The 17314-nt window shown below is 46.7% G+C and overlaps 2 protein-coding genes across 3 annotated transcripts in view; one reads left to right on the top strand and one right to left on the bottom strand.

Moving 5' to 3' along the window:
* LOC143956009 (uncharacterized) overlaps nucleotides 1-17314 on the bottom strand; it is a 36071-nt gene that overhangs the window by 2210 nt on the left and 16547 nt on the right. Inside the window, exon 1 of one of the 2 annotated variants that reach the window (XM_077466138.1) lies at nucleotides 426-507. The exons of the other annotated variant lie outside the window; for it this stretch is intronic. The gene's annotated coding sequence lies outside the window, so the exon portion shown is untranslated. Of the gene's footprint in view, nucleotides 1-425; nucleotides 508-17314 lie in introns of those variants that run through there. 2 annotated transcript variants of the gene reach the window in all.
* LOC143955659 (uncharacterized) lies at nucleotides 3936-11793 on the top strand. The gene is made up of 7 exons (XM_077465761.1): nucleotides 3936-4034; nucleotides 5834-5942; nucleotides 6731-6865; nucleotides 6986-7201; nucleotides 7299-7493; nucleotides 9478-9613; nucleotides 10236-11793. Exons 2-7 carry the CDS (start codon nucleotides 5859-5861, stop codon nucleotides 11471-11473), a joined length of 2004 nt encoding a protein of 667 aa, XP_077321887.1. The 5' UTR covers nucleotides 3936-4034; nucleotides 5834-5858; the 3' UTR covers nucleotides 11474-11793.

Below are 17314 nucleotides of genomic sequence, written 5' to 3'. Positions count from 1 at the left end.
GTAGACATGCGGCCAAGTGTCGAGTTCCTCTTCAGAGATTTAATACCGTGTATTATATATTGCCCCTCATAGGACCTTTTTGATGTTTTTTGTCTTAAATAAATGTATGCTGTTTTACAAATACGTATGTGAGTCTTTGCTGTACCATGGAGAGTCCATAGTTGCCTCATACCCTCTGCCTCAATATACAACTCAAACCCCGTTCACCAAATGACCTCCAATGATCGGAGCTCTCCCTCCAGCCCCATAAGTAGGGGGGAATGTTCTGCCCCTGAAGGAGTCAATCTAGATTTCCACACTATATATGTGTGTATCATCATCTGCTGGAGATAAAAGATGTCACAGTGACTATGGAGGAAGAGGACGGACATGACGGGGGGGGGGGGGGGTTACTGGGTGTAATTAGAAAAAAAAGATCGTATTACCTATTGCTGCCAGTTCCAGCAATGTCTTCTCTCTACTTCCTGCCGACTCGCCTCTCACCCCAAGACATCCCATTTATACCTGACATCACTTCCTGTCTGCACCTGACATCACTTCCTGTCTTCCATAGAGACTTCCTGTCTAGGTAGAAGTGATATCCCCACCTTGTGGAGCTCAGAGGAACTGCAGCCCGAGAAATATCTCATAGTGTGAATACGGCCTTGTGCTGTGTGTGTATCCGGGGCATTCAGCAACTTAGAAGAGAAGTATGAAGTTTTCTTTTTTTTTTAGATTCATACTTACCTAGGTGGCTGCAGCATCCGACCGATGCTGCATCTGTCCCCCGCTGCCTCTTCGCTGAGAACCGAGCCACCAAACACCACCAATGGCTCGGTTCTCTCAACTCCCGGAGCGGAGAGCTGCTGCCTCTCAGTCAGCAGCTCATCTGCTCTGCTCCTCCACCCTCATTGGAGCGCTAAGCTGGGGAGGGGCGGAGAGCTGCCATCTCAGCGGCTCGCTGAGAATGCCATAATTCCAGGCAGCTGGGGAATCAAGACTTCCTAAGTCAGGGAGGCCGCGCTGCCTGGACTGATTCCAGTGACGTCAGCGGAGAGCGGACTTTAGACCGCTCTCCGCTAAAAACAGGTCACAGGAGTGCAAGAGGAACTCGACACTTGGACGTATGTCTATCCAGACAGGAGGACCATGGATCTTGTCCTATGTCAGTTCAACCTCGACATGTTTTGCGGTGTGACCGCTTCTTCAGGAGAATACTTCAGAGGATAAGAGAAACCCATCCAAACAAGCTCAGGCTGGACTTCTCCTGTAAACTAGCAGGAGATAGGTAGAAGGAATTCTGGATCTTACTTGGACGCAAGCAATCTACTTGGGAGGCCTTTAGGTTAATGGCTAGCATGAGGTTGGCATGAGTAAAGAGTAGATATTTTCAAAGCATTAAACGAGCTTTGAGCACCTTTCTTGAAGCCCTCTAAGAACCTTCAGCTCCAGTCTGGTGGTGAACAATGGCAATCATAGTATTCATAAAATGCTGTTGGTAGATTTCAGTACTGCTTGAAGTATCTTAAAAGTCTATCTTATGCCGCAAAACACACGACCGGACTTTTTGACAGCAAAGGTCCGACGGAACGAGTCCGTCGGACAATTCGATCATGTGTGGGCTCCATCGGACCTTTGCTTGCCAAAAATCCAGTGGACTTTAGAAATAGAACATGTTTTAAATTTCCCCCCCCCCCCCCCCAGAACTCCGCCGGACCGAGAAATCCGTTCGTGTGTATGCTAGTCCGACGGACAAAAACCGACGCTAGGGCAGCTATTGGCTACTGGCTATGAACTTCCTTATTCTAGTCCAGTCGTACGTCATCACGTTCGAATCCGTCGGGACTTTGGTGTGATTATGCGTGGCCAAGTCCGTTCATTCGGAAAGTCCGTTGGAACTCCGCCGAAAGTCCGTCGGACCTAGTCCCTCGAAAAGTCCAGTCGTGTGTACGCAGCATAACTCTGCTAAGATATGGGGCCGGGGGTTCCCAGTTTGATTTGGCACTCCAAGACTGGAGCTGAAGGACATGGGACATAAAATATTATATGGGAGCGTGCCACATACCCCCCCCCCCCCATACCCAGCGGTGCTGGGCATTCTCCTTGGCTGTGGAGAAGGAATGAGTTGTGAGGGAGTGCAGGTATGATTATTATAAGGTGGTCTGATGATGCCTTTTGCAAAGAAAATGTCCCTTTGTCCTACATGGGACAAAATACTAACATAACGCCATACACAAAAGCCATAAACATGGTAAGCAGAATGGTGCTTGAGAATAGGGATGAACGGAGTGTTCGGTCTGAACGTTTATGGCATTTCAGTATTGATGAACATGACAGCTTCCGACTGTTAATGATTGCTAAGTAAACAGCGGGTACCGGCACCGGCTGCATTATTTCCAACCATCCACGTCGCCTGGCCCGTTCACGTACACGGCTGAGAATCCTGGCCATGTAAGCAAACTGGTGGGGATGACATCATTGCATAAATACAGCCACGTGGCCATTTTTGGGCAACAATTTCACCACTATCCTTGCCCCTTTCCTTACACTGTTAATGTCAACTCGAGGAGTTGTCATTCGGGTGAGTGGTCATTGAAGCATTAGGAACATCTGGGGTTGTTTTTAAGGTGTTTGATGTGGATCTTCACATCTTCTGTTCTATGTAATCCTTAATCATTCACGTGGTTAGGGGAGGAGTATCTGGGTGCCCACATATTGGTAAAGGGGGCTTCCAGAGTCCAATAAAACCCCCAGAACCGCCAGGTCAGAGTTGTGGGGAAGAGTCCCTTGTCCTTATCAACATGGGGACAAGGTGCTTTGCCAGTGGGGTCCATCATAGCAAGACCCCACCCTGTTGAGGGCAACCTGATATGGTTCAAGAAAGACATGCACACTCATTCCCCCTCTTTCTTGGCCAGCCAGGCTACATTCTCAGATAAGGGTCTGGTATAGATTTTGGGGGGGGGGGACCTCAAATATTTTGTTTGCATGGTGTTCCCCCTTAAAAATCATGCCAGCCATAAGGGTAAGGGTCTCTACAGAATTTGAGGAGGACCTCATGCAGTTTTTTTTTTTTTTTGGTGGGGTTCCCTAAAAATTCATACCAGACCTGAAGGGCCTATTATGAATTATGGGGGAGCCCCCATTTACATCTATATCAGATCCTTATCTACAATACCAATAAAGCTGAGCTACCTTTCCGTAATAGGGAGGTCCTACTGAGTTTGAGGACTAGAGTTGCCGACTTATCCCTTTAAACCCAAACACCTTTGAATTACACGGGTTCTGAGGCTAATTAAATGCAGATAAGGCACCAAGTGAGTTTAAGTCAGCCACAGAACCCGTATAATTAATATGTGTTCAGGATGAGGTGGCAACCATATTGAGGACCTTTGTGATTGAAGGAGAAAAATCACGTGTGGGGAGCACTTTCAGTTATCTTGTGGAGTGAAGAAGCAGATAAGGCACCAAGTGAGTTTAATTACCACCTTAATCAGCCACAGAACCCGTATAATTAATATGTGTTCAGGTTTAAAGGGATGAGGTGGCCACCATATTGAGGACCTTCGTGATTGAAGGAGCAAAATCACGTGTGGGGACCACTTTCAGGCATCTTGTGGAGTGAAGAAGAGACCATGGATTGTTTTATGGACTTTACATGGCGGAGGACACTGCATTTTAGCGCGACACCTTGAAGTTATAGTTTCCTATTGCTGTGATGTAATGACGTGGACATATTGTTGTTAAAGGGGGTATGATTTCGGCCCTTTTCGGGGTAGAACACTGCAGGCGTTATTGTTTGTATAATATATCGCTATCCCCCCTTGGTGGAAGTGAAATTGGTCCCATATATACCAATATATAGTACATACACACACACACAGCTGAGGTGTTTCTCTGGGGGCTGCAGTTCCTCTGAGCTCCACAAGGTGGTGATCTCACTTCTACCCAGACAGGAAGTCTCTATGGAAGACAGGAAGTGATGTCAGGCTCTGACAGGAAATGTTGTCGGGTACAGGCAGGAAGTTCCATATTCGAGGAATTACAGAGAGGAGGTAATAAGATGTTATTTTATCATCGATGTCCGTTATTGGGAGCACAATTTGATGCGTCGCGCTTTGTCCTTTAATTGTCCCTCTTTTCAGTCTGATGTACACACAGACAAATCAATGTTCTATTTAACCGATTAAAGTTTTCATATCGCTCTCGGGAATTTCATCGCTATTGAGGAGCAGAACGTAAGGGTTGAGTTCCAGACGAAGTTTAGGTGTCCCGAATCCGAACCCCGTTGACGTTAATGGGAGCCGAATGTTCAGAAACAGCGATGGTCATTTTCTAGGCTGATAGGCAAAAGATTGTCCGACAACGAGCATGGGGGCGGGGCTGGGCACTGCCCTGGGGGAGGGGCTGGGGGGACATGTTCCCAAGCAAAAAAATTTGGAAAATTTTGTTTGGCAGGGAGCAGCAATTTTAATAACGCTTAAAGTAATTTTAAAGGGTGACTTTTTTTTTACCTTCATGCATTCTAAACCTTCAGTGTGCAGCCCCCTCCTAATACTTACCTAAGCCCGATCTCGATCCAGGGATGTGCATGAGAGCCTCTCCCTCCTGATTGGCTAAGATGCAGCAGCAGGAGCCACTGGCTCCCTCTGCTGCCAATCACAGCCAGTGAGGTGGAAGCAAGGGGGGGGGGAGGGGAGCAGGTTAGCTGAGTTGGGCTCTCTGTGTCTTATGGACACAGAGAGCTGGTGTTTCGGAAATGAGCACGAACGAGCGCCGGAAGGGGACCTGAGAAGAGGAGGATCGGGGCTGCTCTGTGCAAAAACCATTACACAGCAGGTAAGTATTACATTTTTGTTATGTTTTATTGTTTATATATATATATATATATACATGCACACACTATAGTAACAAAAGTATTGGGACGCCTGCCTTTACAAGCACATGAACTTTGAAGGCATCCCTTAGTCCGTAGGGTTCAATATTGAGTTGGCTCCACCCTTTGGAGCCATAACAGCTTCAACTGTTCTGGGAAGGCCGTCCACAAGGTTTAGGAGGGTGTCTATGGGATAGTTTGACCATTCTTCCAGAGGGCCATTTGTGAGGTCGGGCGCTGAATTTGGACGGGAAGGTCTGGCTCGCAGTCTCCACTCTAATTCATCCCAAAGGTGTTCTGTTGGTTTGAGGTCAGGACTCTGTGCAGGCCAGGCAAGTTCCTCCACCCCAAATTCGCTCATCCGTGTCTTTTATGGACCTTGCTTTGTGCACTGGTCCAAACCATTTGGTGGAGGATGGATTATGGTGTGGGGGGAGGGGGGATTATGGTGTGGGGGGTTGTTTTTCAGGGGTTTGGGTTTGGCCCCTTAGTTCCAGTGAAGGGAACTCTTAAGGCGTCAGCATACCAAGACATTTTGGACAATTTCATCCTCCCAACTTTGTGAGAACAGTTTGGGGATGGCCCCTTTCTTGTTCCAACATGACTGCACACCAGTGTACAAAGCAAGGTCCATAAAGACATGGATGAGCAAGTTTGGGGTGGAGGAAAGAGAAGAGATTGGCAAATAGACACATCTTTTCTGATCCCTAATACATTTAACTGATGACTCTATTGCTGCTGGGTGGAAGTGCTAACCACTTAGCCACTGTGCTGCCCTTACAATACTTCTATTTGCAATTTGGGCTTTAAGCCATTATGGTTTGTATGAATGAGAGTGGTCAGCGGCGTGGCCTTGGGTTTAATATTTGGTGCTAAAAAGTGTGTACATATTACCCTCCCCCCCCATACATCCCCATCCTAATATCATACAACCAGTACAGTCCAGATCATTCCCTCTTATCAATTATTGGTCTACAGGAAACCCGTATAGATCACATGACCAATGAGGATGGAGGAGGACCGGAGTCACATGACTGAGGAGATACTAAACCTCACCCTGGAGATCATCTACCTGCTGACCGGAGAGGTGAGGAGGATTCTGGGAGGTCACATGACATCACTCTTATCTCTATTAATAAAACACAGACCTGACCGGAGAGGTGAGGAGGATTCTGGGAGGTCACATGACATCACTCTTATCTCTATTAATAAAACACAGACCTGACCGGAGAGGTGAGGGGGATTCTGGGAGGTCACATGACATCACTCTCCTCTCTATTAATAAAAACACAGACCTGACCGGAGAGGTGAGGAGGATTCTGGGAGGTCACATGACATCACTCTTATCACTATTATATAAAACACAGACCTGACCGGAGAGGTGAGGAGGATTCTGGGAGGTCACATGACATCACTCTTATCACTATTATATAAAACACAGACCTGACCGGAGAGGTGAGGAGGATTCTGGGAGGTCACATGACATCACTCTTATCTCTATTAATAAAACACAGACCTGACCGGAGAGGTGAGGAGGATTCTGGGAGGTCACATGACATCACTCTTATCTCTATTAATAAAAACACAGACCTGACCGGAGAGGTGAGGAGGATTCTGGGAGGTCACATGACATCACTCTTATCTCTATTAATAAAACACAGACCTGACCGGAGAGGTGAGGAGGATTCTGGGAGGTCACATGACATCACTCTTATCTCTATTAATAAAACACAGACCTGACCAGAGAGGTGAGGAGGATTCTGGGAGGTCACATGACATCACTCTTATCTCTATTAATAAAACACAGACCTGACCGGAGAGGTGAGGAGGATTCTGGGATTCTAACATGATGTTCCTATTGGTTCCCCAATACAGAGATTTCCTCTTGTGAAGTCCGGTGATCACATGACCATCACAGTGCCTCCATGTGACTCCCTAAAACCTGAGAGACACAACATGGAGAAGATTCTAGAAGTCACCAAGAAGATGATGGAGCTGCTGACAGGAGAGGTGAGGAGGATTCTGGGAATTCTGGGACATTATCCAGTAACAGACAAGGGATCACCGATCATTAGGATCTGTACATTATCTGCATTGTTACCATTGATGTCATTTTTATTATATATTCAGAGTGGAAACCTGAGAGATCCTAAAGTTGATTGTAAAGAAGAGTATAAAGAGGAGGATGAGGAGTACGGAGTGATGAAAGAGATTTCTGAAGAACACGAGGATCTCTGCAATATGATGGAGCCACCCAGTAACAGGAACCTACCCGAGAGATGTCCCCGGCCTCTGTATTCCCGGGAATCAACAGTGGAAGATCAGAACTACACACAACGTGATCAGGTAGATGATTAATGAATTATTGGTAGTTATGATTTATACACAAACTATTTTTTTTTTTTTTACATTGAATATCCTATTATATATATTATAAATTCAGAATCGAAACCTCGAGAATTATAATATTGTCGTTAAAGAGGAGGATGAGGAGTATGGAGTGATGGAGGAGTTATCAGAAGGACACAAGGATATGATGGAGCCACCTAATATCAGGAACCCACCAGAGAGATGTCCCCGTCCTCTGTATTCCCGGGATTCCACACAGGAAGGTCACACCATCCCCCACCATCATCAGGTAGGTGGAGTTGAGGGTCGGGAACATAAAGTGATTGAACACTCTGACATGTGGAGATGATGTGTGGACTCTACAAGATGATATTTTCTATGTGATCTCACATCATAAATACTTCTATGTTACAGATGTTATTTTCTTTCTTGCCCATTGAAGAACACAGGGTTCCACGTAGAGTTGGCTTTTAATGTTACCTGCAGGAGGTTTGAAGACTGGTGAACAGAAATGTGGGGTGAGAGAGAGAGAACGAGGGGGAGTGAGAGTTATAGGGGGATTAGAGAGGAGAGAGGGATGTGAGAGAGAAGGAGGTGGGGGGGGGGGGTGAGAGAGAGATGGATAGAGAGTGAGGGGGAGAGAGAGAAGGGGGTGAAAGCGAGATGAATAGCGAGAGAAAGGGGAGAAGGAGGGGGGTGAGGGGGAGTGAGAGAGGAGATGAGAGAAAGATGGATAGAGAGTAAGGGGGCAGTGAGATAGAGATGGATAGAAAGATAGGGAGAGAGAGGGGGGGTGAGTGAGAGGAGGTGAGAGAGAGGGGGGATTAGAGAGAGAAAGGATGGTGAGAGAGAGGTTAAGATAGAGGGAGGAAAGAGAGGGGCTGAGAGAGAGATGGATAGAGGGGGGGGGGGGTGAAAGAGAGTGCAGGGAGGGGGGTGAGAGAGAGATGGATAGAGAGAGGGAGGTGAGAGAGATGGATAGAGAGGGGGTGAGAGAGAGATGGATAGGGGGAAGGGGTGTGAAAGAGAGATAGATAGGGGGAGGTGGTGAGAGAGAAATGGATTGGGGGAAGGGGCGAGAGAGAGAGATGGATAGGAGGAAGGGGCGAGAGAGAGAGATGGATAGGGGGGAAGGGGCGAGAGAGAGAGAGATGGATAGGGGGATGGGGCGAGAGAGAGAGAGATGGATAGGAGGAAGGGGCGAGAGAGAGAGATGGATAGGGGGAGGTGGTGAGAGAGAAATGGATTGGGGGAAGGGGCGAGAGAGAGAGATGGATAGGGAGAAAGGGGCGAGAGAGAGAGATGGATAGGGGGAAGGGGCGAGAGAGAGAGAGATGGATAGGGGGAAGGGGCGAGAGAGAGAGAGATGGATAGGAGGAAGGGGCGAGAGAGAGAGATGGATAGGAGGAAGGGGCGAGAGAGAGAGATGGATAGGAGGAAGGGGCGAGAGAGAGAGATGGATAGGGGGAAGGGGCGAGAGAGAGATGGATAGGGGGAAGGGGCGAGAGAGAGATGGATAGGGGGAAGGGGCGAGAGAGAGAGATGGATAGGGGGGAAGGGGCGAGAGAGAGAGAGAGATGGATAGGGGGAAGGGGCGAGAGAGAGAGATGGATAGGGGGAAGGGGCGAGAGAGAGAGATGGATAGGGGGAAGGGGCGAGAGAGAGAAATGGATAGGGGGAAGGGGCGAGAGAGAGAGAGAGAGATGGATAGGGGGAAGGGGCGAGAGAGAGAGATGGATAGGGGGAAGGGGCGAGAGAGAGAGAGAGATGGATAGGGGGAAGGGGCGAGAGAGAGAGATGGATAGGGGGAAGGGGCGAGAGAGAGATGGATAGGGGGAGGGGGTGAGAGAGATGGAAAGAGAGAGGAGGGAATGGGGTGAGAGAGAGAGAAGTGGGTGTTTAGTTTGCCTGCTACTCACAATCATGGCCTCAGGCTGGTCTACCCGAGGCTCACACTTCTGTACATTGGTTGATACACTGGCGCCCGGCGTGATTAGGGTGTGCCCAGGCACATCTGACACACCCCCTGTGCACGCCTATGTCCTTACCTCTTTCTGTTTTTGCTTTAGCCCTTGGTACCGATTCTCCCCAAAGCGAAGGCATGCTGAGTGGAGGAGGAGTTAAGCAAAGGGGTGGCGTACGATGTTTGTTTGCCAGTAGGAGGCAGTATAACCCAACTGTTTCTGAATTCCTGTGTCCCTCGATAGACTCCAAGAAATAGCGATTAGCGTAAACACACAAAGTTTAATATTTCTGCCATTCTGTTGGTTTAGGGTGAAGATCTGATGAACATGAAAGTTGAGGGTGAAGTAGAAGAGACGTATGTGAGGGATGATCAGCAATATACGGAGGAGGCTGGAATGACGAGGACATTCATAGAGGAGGACACTCCTACAGAGATCAGCACAGGTGACCCGTCATATATTCTTCTCTTATCTCTGCTCTGTTACTGCTCACTGATTGGTCTAGAGTAGGGCGGGAGCTGAGTGATATCAGCCAATAATAGGTTGATGACGGTCTCCTCCCTGTACTGATACCCTATTTGGGGTTCAGCTGGCAGTATTAGGTTGTGGGTCACTCCTAGTTACAGTAGCACAGATATGATAACACAGGTTGAGCCTTTCTTAGGTTGGTCCCTCTTCTTTCAGAAGACTTATAGGTAAATATTCCCATAAGACTTTATCACCAGTCTTGTTGGGATCTAAAACCAAGGCTATAGAAGCCTAGGTCTATGGTAAAGCCTGAACTTTGACCATCAGAGGTCACATGACCCAGTGCCTAGGCTTGTGGTTGTGTAAAGAGCATGGACCTCCCAGTCCCCCATTGGTTCCTGCTCTTCTGACAAGGCTGTGTAAATGTAGAAGTGATCTGGGAGGAGGACCAAAGGACTGAAGTGGGGGGAAAAGTCCCGGCTGGTTGGGACCTCCACAGAGAACATCTCCTCACTCATATCTACCTGATCCAGATGGGATCTTGATGGAAGTGAACTAACCCTCTCATATCTATTGATGATGTTTTTATATTTTTCCAGGACACGCCATGGAGAAACCCTCAAAGGATCGTCTCACTTTATCTCCAGGTTGTAGAATGGAAGATGAGGACATCACAGGAGATTGTGGAGGAGAAAAGACAATGATCTCCACTATGGATGGTGGACTTCACAGTGTGGATAGACCATGGAATCCCTCCGACTCTGAGCAACCTCGTACTGTGGGGGAAGGTGTCGGGATTCAGGGGAAGGAGAAATTTTCCTGCCCTGAACGTGGGGAAAGTTTTCACTCCGAACTAGGTCTTACTGTCCTTCAGAGATCCGAAATGGGCGAGGAGTTTTATTTCTGTTCTGAGTGCGGGAGGTGTTTTCGCCATAAATCCGAACTCGACGTGCATTACGGATGCCATACCGGGGAGAAGCCGTATTCCTGTTTTGCGTGCGGGAAACATTTTTCGCAGAAGTCCCATCTTTCCAGACATCAGAAATTACACCTGGGCGAGAAAACGTATGCCTGCCCTGAGTGCGGGAAATGTTTTCCGCAGAGATCGAAACTCGTTTTACATCAGAGGTCCCACACTGGGGAGAAACCATTCTCCTGCCCTGAGTGCGGGAAGTGTTTTTCACAGAAGGCCAATCTTTCCAAACACCAAAGATCGCACACGGGCGAGAAGCCGCATACCTGCTCCGAGTGCGGCAAATGTTTTTCACAGAAATCAGACCTCGTTATACATCAAAGAACTCACACGGGGGAGAAGCCGTTTTCCTGCCCTGAGTGCGGGAAATGTTTTTCAGATCGGTCCAAGCTTTCCAGGCATCAGAGATTGCACACGGGCGAGAAGCCGTACTCCTGCTCCGTGTGCGGAAAACGCTATTCACGGAAACCTGAACTTATTATACACCAAAGAGCCCACGCGGTGAAGAAGCCGTATTCCTGCCCCGAGTGCTGGAAATGCTTTTCGGATAAGTCCAATTTTTCGAGGCATCGGAGGATGCACGCGGGCGAGAAGTTGTACTCCTGCTCCGAGTGCGGGATGTTTTTTTCGAAGAGCAACCACCTTTCCAGACATCAGAGGTCTCACACGGGGGAGAAGCCGTATTCCTGTTCCGAGTGCGGGAAATGTTTTTCACAGAAGTGCCACCTAAACACGCATCTGAGGTCCCACACGGGGGAGAAGCCGTATTCCTGTCCCGAGTGCGGGAAATGTTTTTCACGGAAGTCCATTCTTACTGAACATCAGATATGCCACGTGCGGGAAAATGATATTTCTTGTACTTGATGTAAACAACTTTTTTTTTTTTTTTTAATGAAGTCCTTCGAGGGACGTGGTGCCCTATAGCCAGGGGGCGTGGCATCTTTCTCCAGGAACCCCCCCGACTCCTTGTTATATGCAATCAAAGCTTTATTATAACACGTGTGTGTGAGAACAATAAGGAATAAAGAAAATGGCACAAATGTATAAGGCTAATAAATTAGCATGGATATACAACGCCTTGAAAAAGTATTCATACCCCTCGAAATCCCCCACATTTTGTTACACCCAAAAACATAAATGTATTTTATTGGGGTTTTATGTGATGGACCAACACAAAGCGGCACATAACTGTGAAGTGGAAGGAAAATGATACAAATAAATATGTGAAAAGTGTGTGGGGGGGGGGGAGGGGCATTTGTATGGCGCCCCCCGGAGTCAATACTTTGTAGAACCCCCTTTCTCTACAAGTCTTTTTTGGGGGTGTCTCTACCAGCTTTGCACATCTAGAGAGGACATTTCTGCCCCATTCTTCTTCTTTGTAAAATATCTCAAGCTCTGTCAGATTGGATGGAGAGCGTCTGTGATCAGCGATTTTCAAGTCTTGCCACAGATTCTCAATGGGATTTAGGTCTGGACTGTGACTGGGCCATTCTAACACATGAATATGCTTTGATGTAAACCATTCCATTGTAGCTCTGGCTGGATATTTCGGGGACGTTGTCCTGCTGGAAGGTGAACCTCCGCCCCGGTCTCAAGTCTTTTGCAGACTCTAAAGCCCCGTACGCACTGATTTTTTCCTAAACCATACATATAATATGAGGTCAAACCTTAGGAGTTCCGATTTGTATGCAATCAGGCCGGCCCTTGCACTACATGGTTTTGGTAAACCTGAAGGAAGAACTCAGCAGAAAAACTGATAGTGTGTACGGGGCTTAACAGGTTTTCTTCTAAGATTGTCCTGTATTTGTCTCCATCCATCTTCCCATCAACTCTGACCAGCTTCCCTGTCCCTGCTGAAGAAAACCATCCCCACCACATGATGCTGCCACCACCATGTCTCACGGTGGGGATGGTGTGTTCGGGGGGATGGGCAGTGTTAGTATTTCCCCCACACATAGCGTTTTGCTTTAAGGCCAAAAAAGTTGAATTTTGGTCTCCTCTGACCAGATCACCTTCTTCCACATGTTTGCTGCCCCCTCCCCCACATGGCTTCTCACAAACTACAAACAGGACATCTTATGACTTTCTTTCTCCAATGTCTTTCTTCTTGTCACTCTTCCATAAAGGGCAGATTTGTGGAGAGACTAATAGTTGTCCTGTGGACAGATTCTCCCCCCTGAGCTGTGGATCTCTGCAGCTCCTCCAGAGTTACCATGGACCTCTTGGTTGCTTCTCTGATGAATGCTCTCCTTGCCCGGCCCGGTCAGTTTAGGTGGACGGCCATGTCTTGGTAGGTGTTTGCAGTTGGTGCCCGTACTCTTTCCATTTTCCAATGATGGATTGAACAGAGGCTCCGTGAGATGTTCAAAGCTTGGGAGATTTTATTTCATCACCTAACCCTGCTTTATACTTCTCCACAACTTTATCCCTGACCTGTCTGGTGTGTTCCTTGTCCTTCATGATGCTGTTTGTTCACTAAGGTTCTCTAACAAACATCTGAGGGCTTCACAGAACAGCTTTATTCATACTGAGTTTAAATGACACACAGGTGGACTTTATTTACTAATTAGGTGCTTTCTGAAGGCAATTGGCTCCACTAGATTTTAGTTAGGGGTATCAGAGTAAAGGGGGCTGAATACAAATGCACCCCCCCCCCCACACGCACACTTTTTTCACATATTTATTTGTAAAAAATGTTTAAAACCATTTATTATCATTTTCCTTCCACTTCACAATTATGTGCCACTTTGTGTTGGTCTATCACATAAAATACATTTACGCTTTTTGGGTTGTAACATGACAAAATGTGGAAAATTCGAGGGGGTATGAATACTTTTTCAAGGCGCTGTAAAGTACATTTCAATCAGGTGTAACAATTGTATGTAGCGTTCAATACAATCAATAAAATAAGCATTTCTCTGTATTTCTGTCCCCTATTTTGTAGACGCTATTACTTTTGTGCAAACCAATCAATATACGCTTATTGCGTGTTTTTTTTGTTTTGTTTTTTTTACCAAAAATATGTAGAAAAATACATATTGGCCCAAATTGATGAATAAATTTGATTTTTTTTTTTTAAATATATTTATTGGATGTTTTATAGAAAAAAAGTAAAAAAATATTTTTATTTTGTTTTTGTTTTTGTTTTTTTTAGATTGTCTGTCTGTTTTTTTTTTTTGTTTATAGTGCTTAAAAATAAAAACCTGCAGAGGTGATCAAATATCACCAAAAGAAAGCTCTATTTCTCTATTTGTAGGGGGGGGGGGGGTGGGGAAGGACATACATTTTTTTTGGGTACAGCGTTGCACGACCGCACAATTAAAGTAACACTGTGCCGTATCGCACAAAATGGGCTGGTCATATGGGGGGGAGGGGGGGAAATCTTCTGAAGGTCAAGTGGTTAAACACACAGTATATCCAATGTCACAAGGGTCCCCCCGAGACGGCGTCAGATTGTGACGAAACGCGCGTAGGGAGGTTGACGTGCTGACGTCATCGCGCTGCACTCAGTGGACGGGTGTTCGCTTGCTGGTCGGCTGTGTTTTACGATCGTTTTTAATCTTCTATTATGCTATTTGGTGCTTAGTCCAAGCCCCTTCCCATCACTATCTGTGGATAATCAACTTTTGTTTGGACAAAGGCCCTGGCTGGGTATTTTATCCACCACCAAATCCATGTCAGACCCTCGTCTGGGCATGCAGCCTGGCAGGCCACGAAAGGAAGGTGTCACGGTCAGCAGGTCAGGCTCGGGGACCAGTAGCTATAGCAGTGGAGAGGCTCCCGCCAACCAGCTGGATAAGTACAGAAGCAGGTCACCCTGGCTGATGATGCAAGCTCACTCGAGGTGTGGAGGTCTAAGCACTAACCGGTATTCACCAGAGCTCCTGATGATGGGGATGGGTTTTTCTGCATGTTAGTACCAGGTCCTGGTCCTCAGGATCGTCCCACCAGGAGGTGAGCAAGCCGGTGTCCAGTAGCAGGCATAGCAGGTTGGAGGCAAGCAGAAGTGTAGTCAGTAAACAAGCCAAAGGTCGGTAACACGTGGTTGCAGGTTGGGATCAAGCAGAAGCATAGTTAAAGTGATTGTAAAGCTTTTTTTTTTTTTTTTATTTAAATAACAAACATGTCGTACTTACAGTGGTGTGAAAAGTGTTTGCCCCCTTCCTCATTTCCTGTTCCTTTGCATGTTTGTCACACTTAAGTGTTTCGGAACATCAAACCAATTTAAACAATAGTCAAGGACAACACAAGTAAACACAAAATGCAATTTGTAAATGAAGGTGTTTATTATTAAAGGTGAAAAAAAAATCCAAACCATCATGGCCCTGTGTGAAAAAGTGATTGCCCCCTAAACCTAATAACTGGTTGGGCCACCCTTAGCAGCAACAACTGCAACCAAGCGTTTGCGATAATGTGCAATGAGGCTTTTACAGCGTCCTGGAGGAATTTTGGCCCACTCATCTTTGCAGAATTGTCCTAATTCAGTTACATTAGAGGGTTTTCGAGCATGAACGGCCTTTTTAAGGTCATACCACAACATCTCAATAGGATTCAGGTCAGGACTTTGGCTAGGCCACTCCAAAGTCTTCATTTTGTTTTTCTTCAGCCATTCGGTGGTGGACTTGCTGGTGTGTTTAGGATCATTGTCCTGCTGCAGAACCCAAGTTCGTTTCAGCTTGAGTACACGAACAGATGGTCGGACATTCTCCTTCAGGATCTCTTGGTAGACAGCAGAATTCATAGTTCCTTTTATCACGGCAAGTCTTCCAGGTCCTGAAGCAGCAAAACAGCCCCAGACCATCACACTACCACCACCATATTTTACTGTTGGTATAATGTTCTTTTTATGAAATGCAGTGTTCCTTCTACGCCAGATATACTTGGACACACACCTTCCAAAGAGTTCCACTTTTGTCTCATCGGTCCACAGAATGTTGTCCCAAAAGTCTTGGGGATCATCAAGATGTGTTGTGGAGAAATTGAGACGAGCTTTGATGTTCTTTTTGCTCAGCAGTGGTTTTCTCCTTGGAACTCTGCCATGCAGGCCATTTTTGCCCAGTCTTTTCCTGATGGTGGAGGCATGAACGCTGACCTTAACTGAGGCAAGTGAGGCCTGCAGTTCCTTGGACGTTGTTGTGGGGTCTTTTGTGACCTCTTGGATGAGTCGTCGCTGCGCTCTTGGGGTACTTTTGGGCAGCCGGCCACTCCTGGGAAGGTTCACCACTGTTCCATGTCTTCGCCATTTGTGGATAATGGCTCTCACTGTGGTTCGCTGGATTCCCAAAGCTGTGGAAATGGCTTTAAAACCCTTTCCAGACTGATAAATCTCAATTACTTTCTTTCTCAATTGTTCCTGAATTTCTTTGGGTCTCGGCATGATGTGTAGCTTTTAAGGATCTTCTGGTGGACCTTACTGTGTCAAGCAGCTCCTATTTAAGTGATGCCTTGATAGTGAACAGGTGTGGCAATAATCAGGCCTGGGTGTGGCTAGAGAAATTGAACTCAGGTGTGGACAACCACAGTTATAGTATGTTTTAACAAGGGGGGCAATCACTTTTTCACACAGGGCCATGATGGTTTGGATTTTTTTTCACCTTTAATAATAAACACCTTCATTTACAAATTGCATTTTGTGTTTACTTGTGTTGTCCTTGACTATTGTTTAAATTGGTTTGATGTTCCGAAACACTTAAGTGTGACAAACATGCAAAGGAACAGGAAATGAGGAAGGGGGCAAACACTTTTTCACACCACTGTACCTCCACTGTGCAGTTCGTTTTGCACAGAGTGGCCCCCGATCCTCCTCTTCTGGGCTCCCCAGGCGGCGCTATCAGCTCCTCCCTGCATCCTATAATACCCTAGGAGAAGCGATCTCCCGAGGGGGGTTGCCTTGTGGGCACACTCCCGAATCCAGCATTTGCGTCCATGTAGGACTCGGCCCCGCGTCATTGGATTTGATTGACAGCAGTGGGAGCCAATGGCTGCGCTGCTCTCAATCTATCAAATCAAGAGCCGAGACAATGAATGAATGAATGAAATACTTGTATAGCGCACAATGCGAACTGAATCGCCTCTGGCAGAGAGGGTGAAATTCCGACTGAAAATGTCCGATCGGACCGTGTTGTCGGATAATCCGACCACGTGTGGGCTCCATGGAACTATCCGACGGACAAAGTTCGAGAGCTTGGCTATAAAATTTTCCCACAACATGATCCGATCAGACTTTGTTTCTGATCGTTTTGTAGAGAATTCCGATCGGAAAAAGTGCCACGCATGCTCAGATCAAATTACGAGGCCAAAGCTATTGGCTACCAGCCTGAAAGTAGTCCCGCCGTAACGACCAAACGTCATCACGTTCTGAACGATCGGATTTTTTCCGATAACTTTGTCCGACCGTGTGTATGCAACACCAGTTTTGGACAAAATCCGACAGATTTTGTTGTCGGAATGTCCGACCCGTGTGTACAAGGGCTAAGAACATCATTTCCTGCTTCTTCTTGGAGGACACAAGACAGCATGGAGACAGAAGGCAGCAGCCATGAAGCACACATGCTTTCATAAAGCTTATTACAGCTTTATGACTATTCTATTTAATATATTTTTACCCACAATGCACTGGATTATTATGCTTTTTACATTGTATTTATGATGCCAACTGTGTGACAAATAAACTCACACTTTGTTTTAAGTTAGTTTGACTATCAA

The sequence above is a fragment of the Lithobates pipiens genome, unplaced genomic scaffold, assembly GCF_037356315.1.
Source record: "Lithobates pipiens isolate NorthernLeopardFrog02 unplaced genomic scaffold, aLitPip1_a1.2 Scaffold_35, whole genome shotgun sequence".
NCBI lineage: Eukaryota > Metazoa > Chordata > Amphibia > Anura > Ranidae > Lithobates > Lithobates pipiens.
Note: the sequence above shows the minus strand (reverse complement) of the source record. Positions and strands in the feature narration are given on the sequence as shown.

Bases quoted from the DNA above. Each gene is read 5' to 3' on its own strand.
- LOC143955659 (XM_077465761.1), top strand. From the start codon at position 5,859: ATGAGGATGGAGGAGGACCGGAGTCACATGACTGAGGAGATACTAAAC. The intron at 5,943-6,730 runs GTGAGGAGGATT...TCCCCAATACAG, and splicing joins TCTACCTGCTGACCGGAGAG to AGATTTCCTCTTGTGAAGTC. The intron at 6,866-6,985 runs GTGAGGAGGATT...TTATATATTCAG, and splicing joins TGGAGCTGCTGACAGGAGAG to AGTGGAAACCTGAGAGATCC.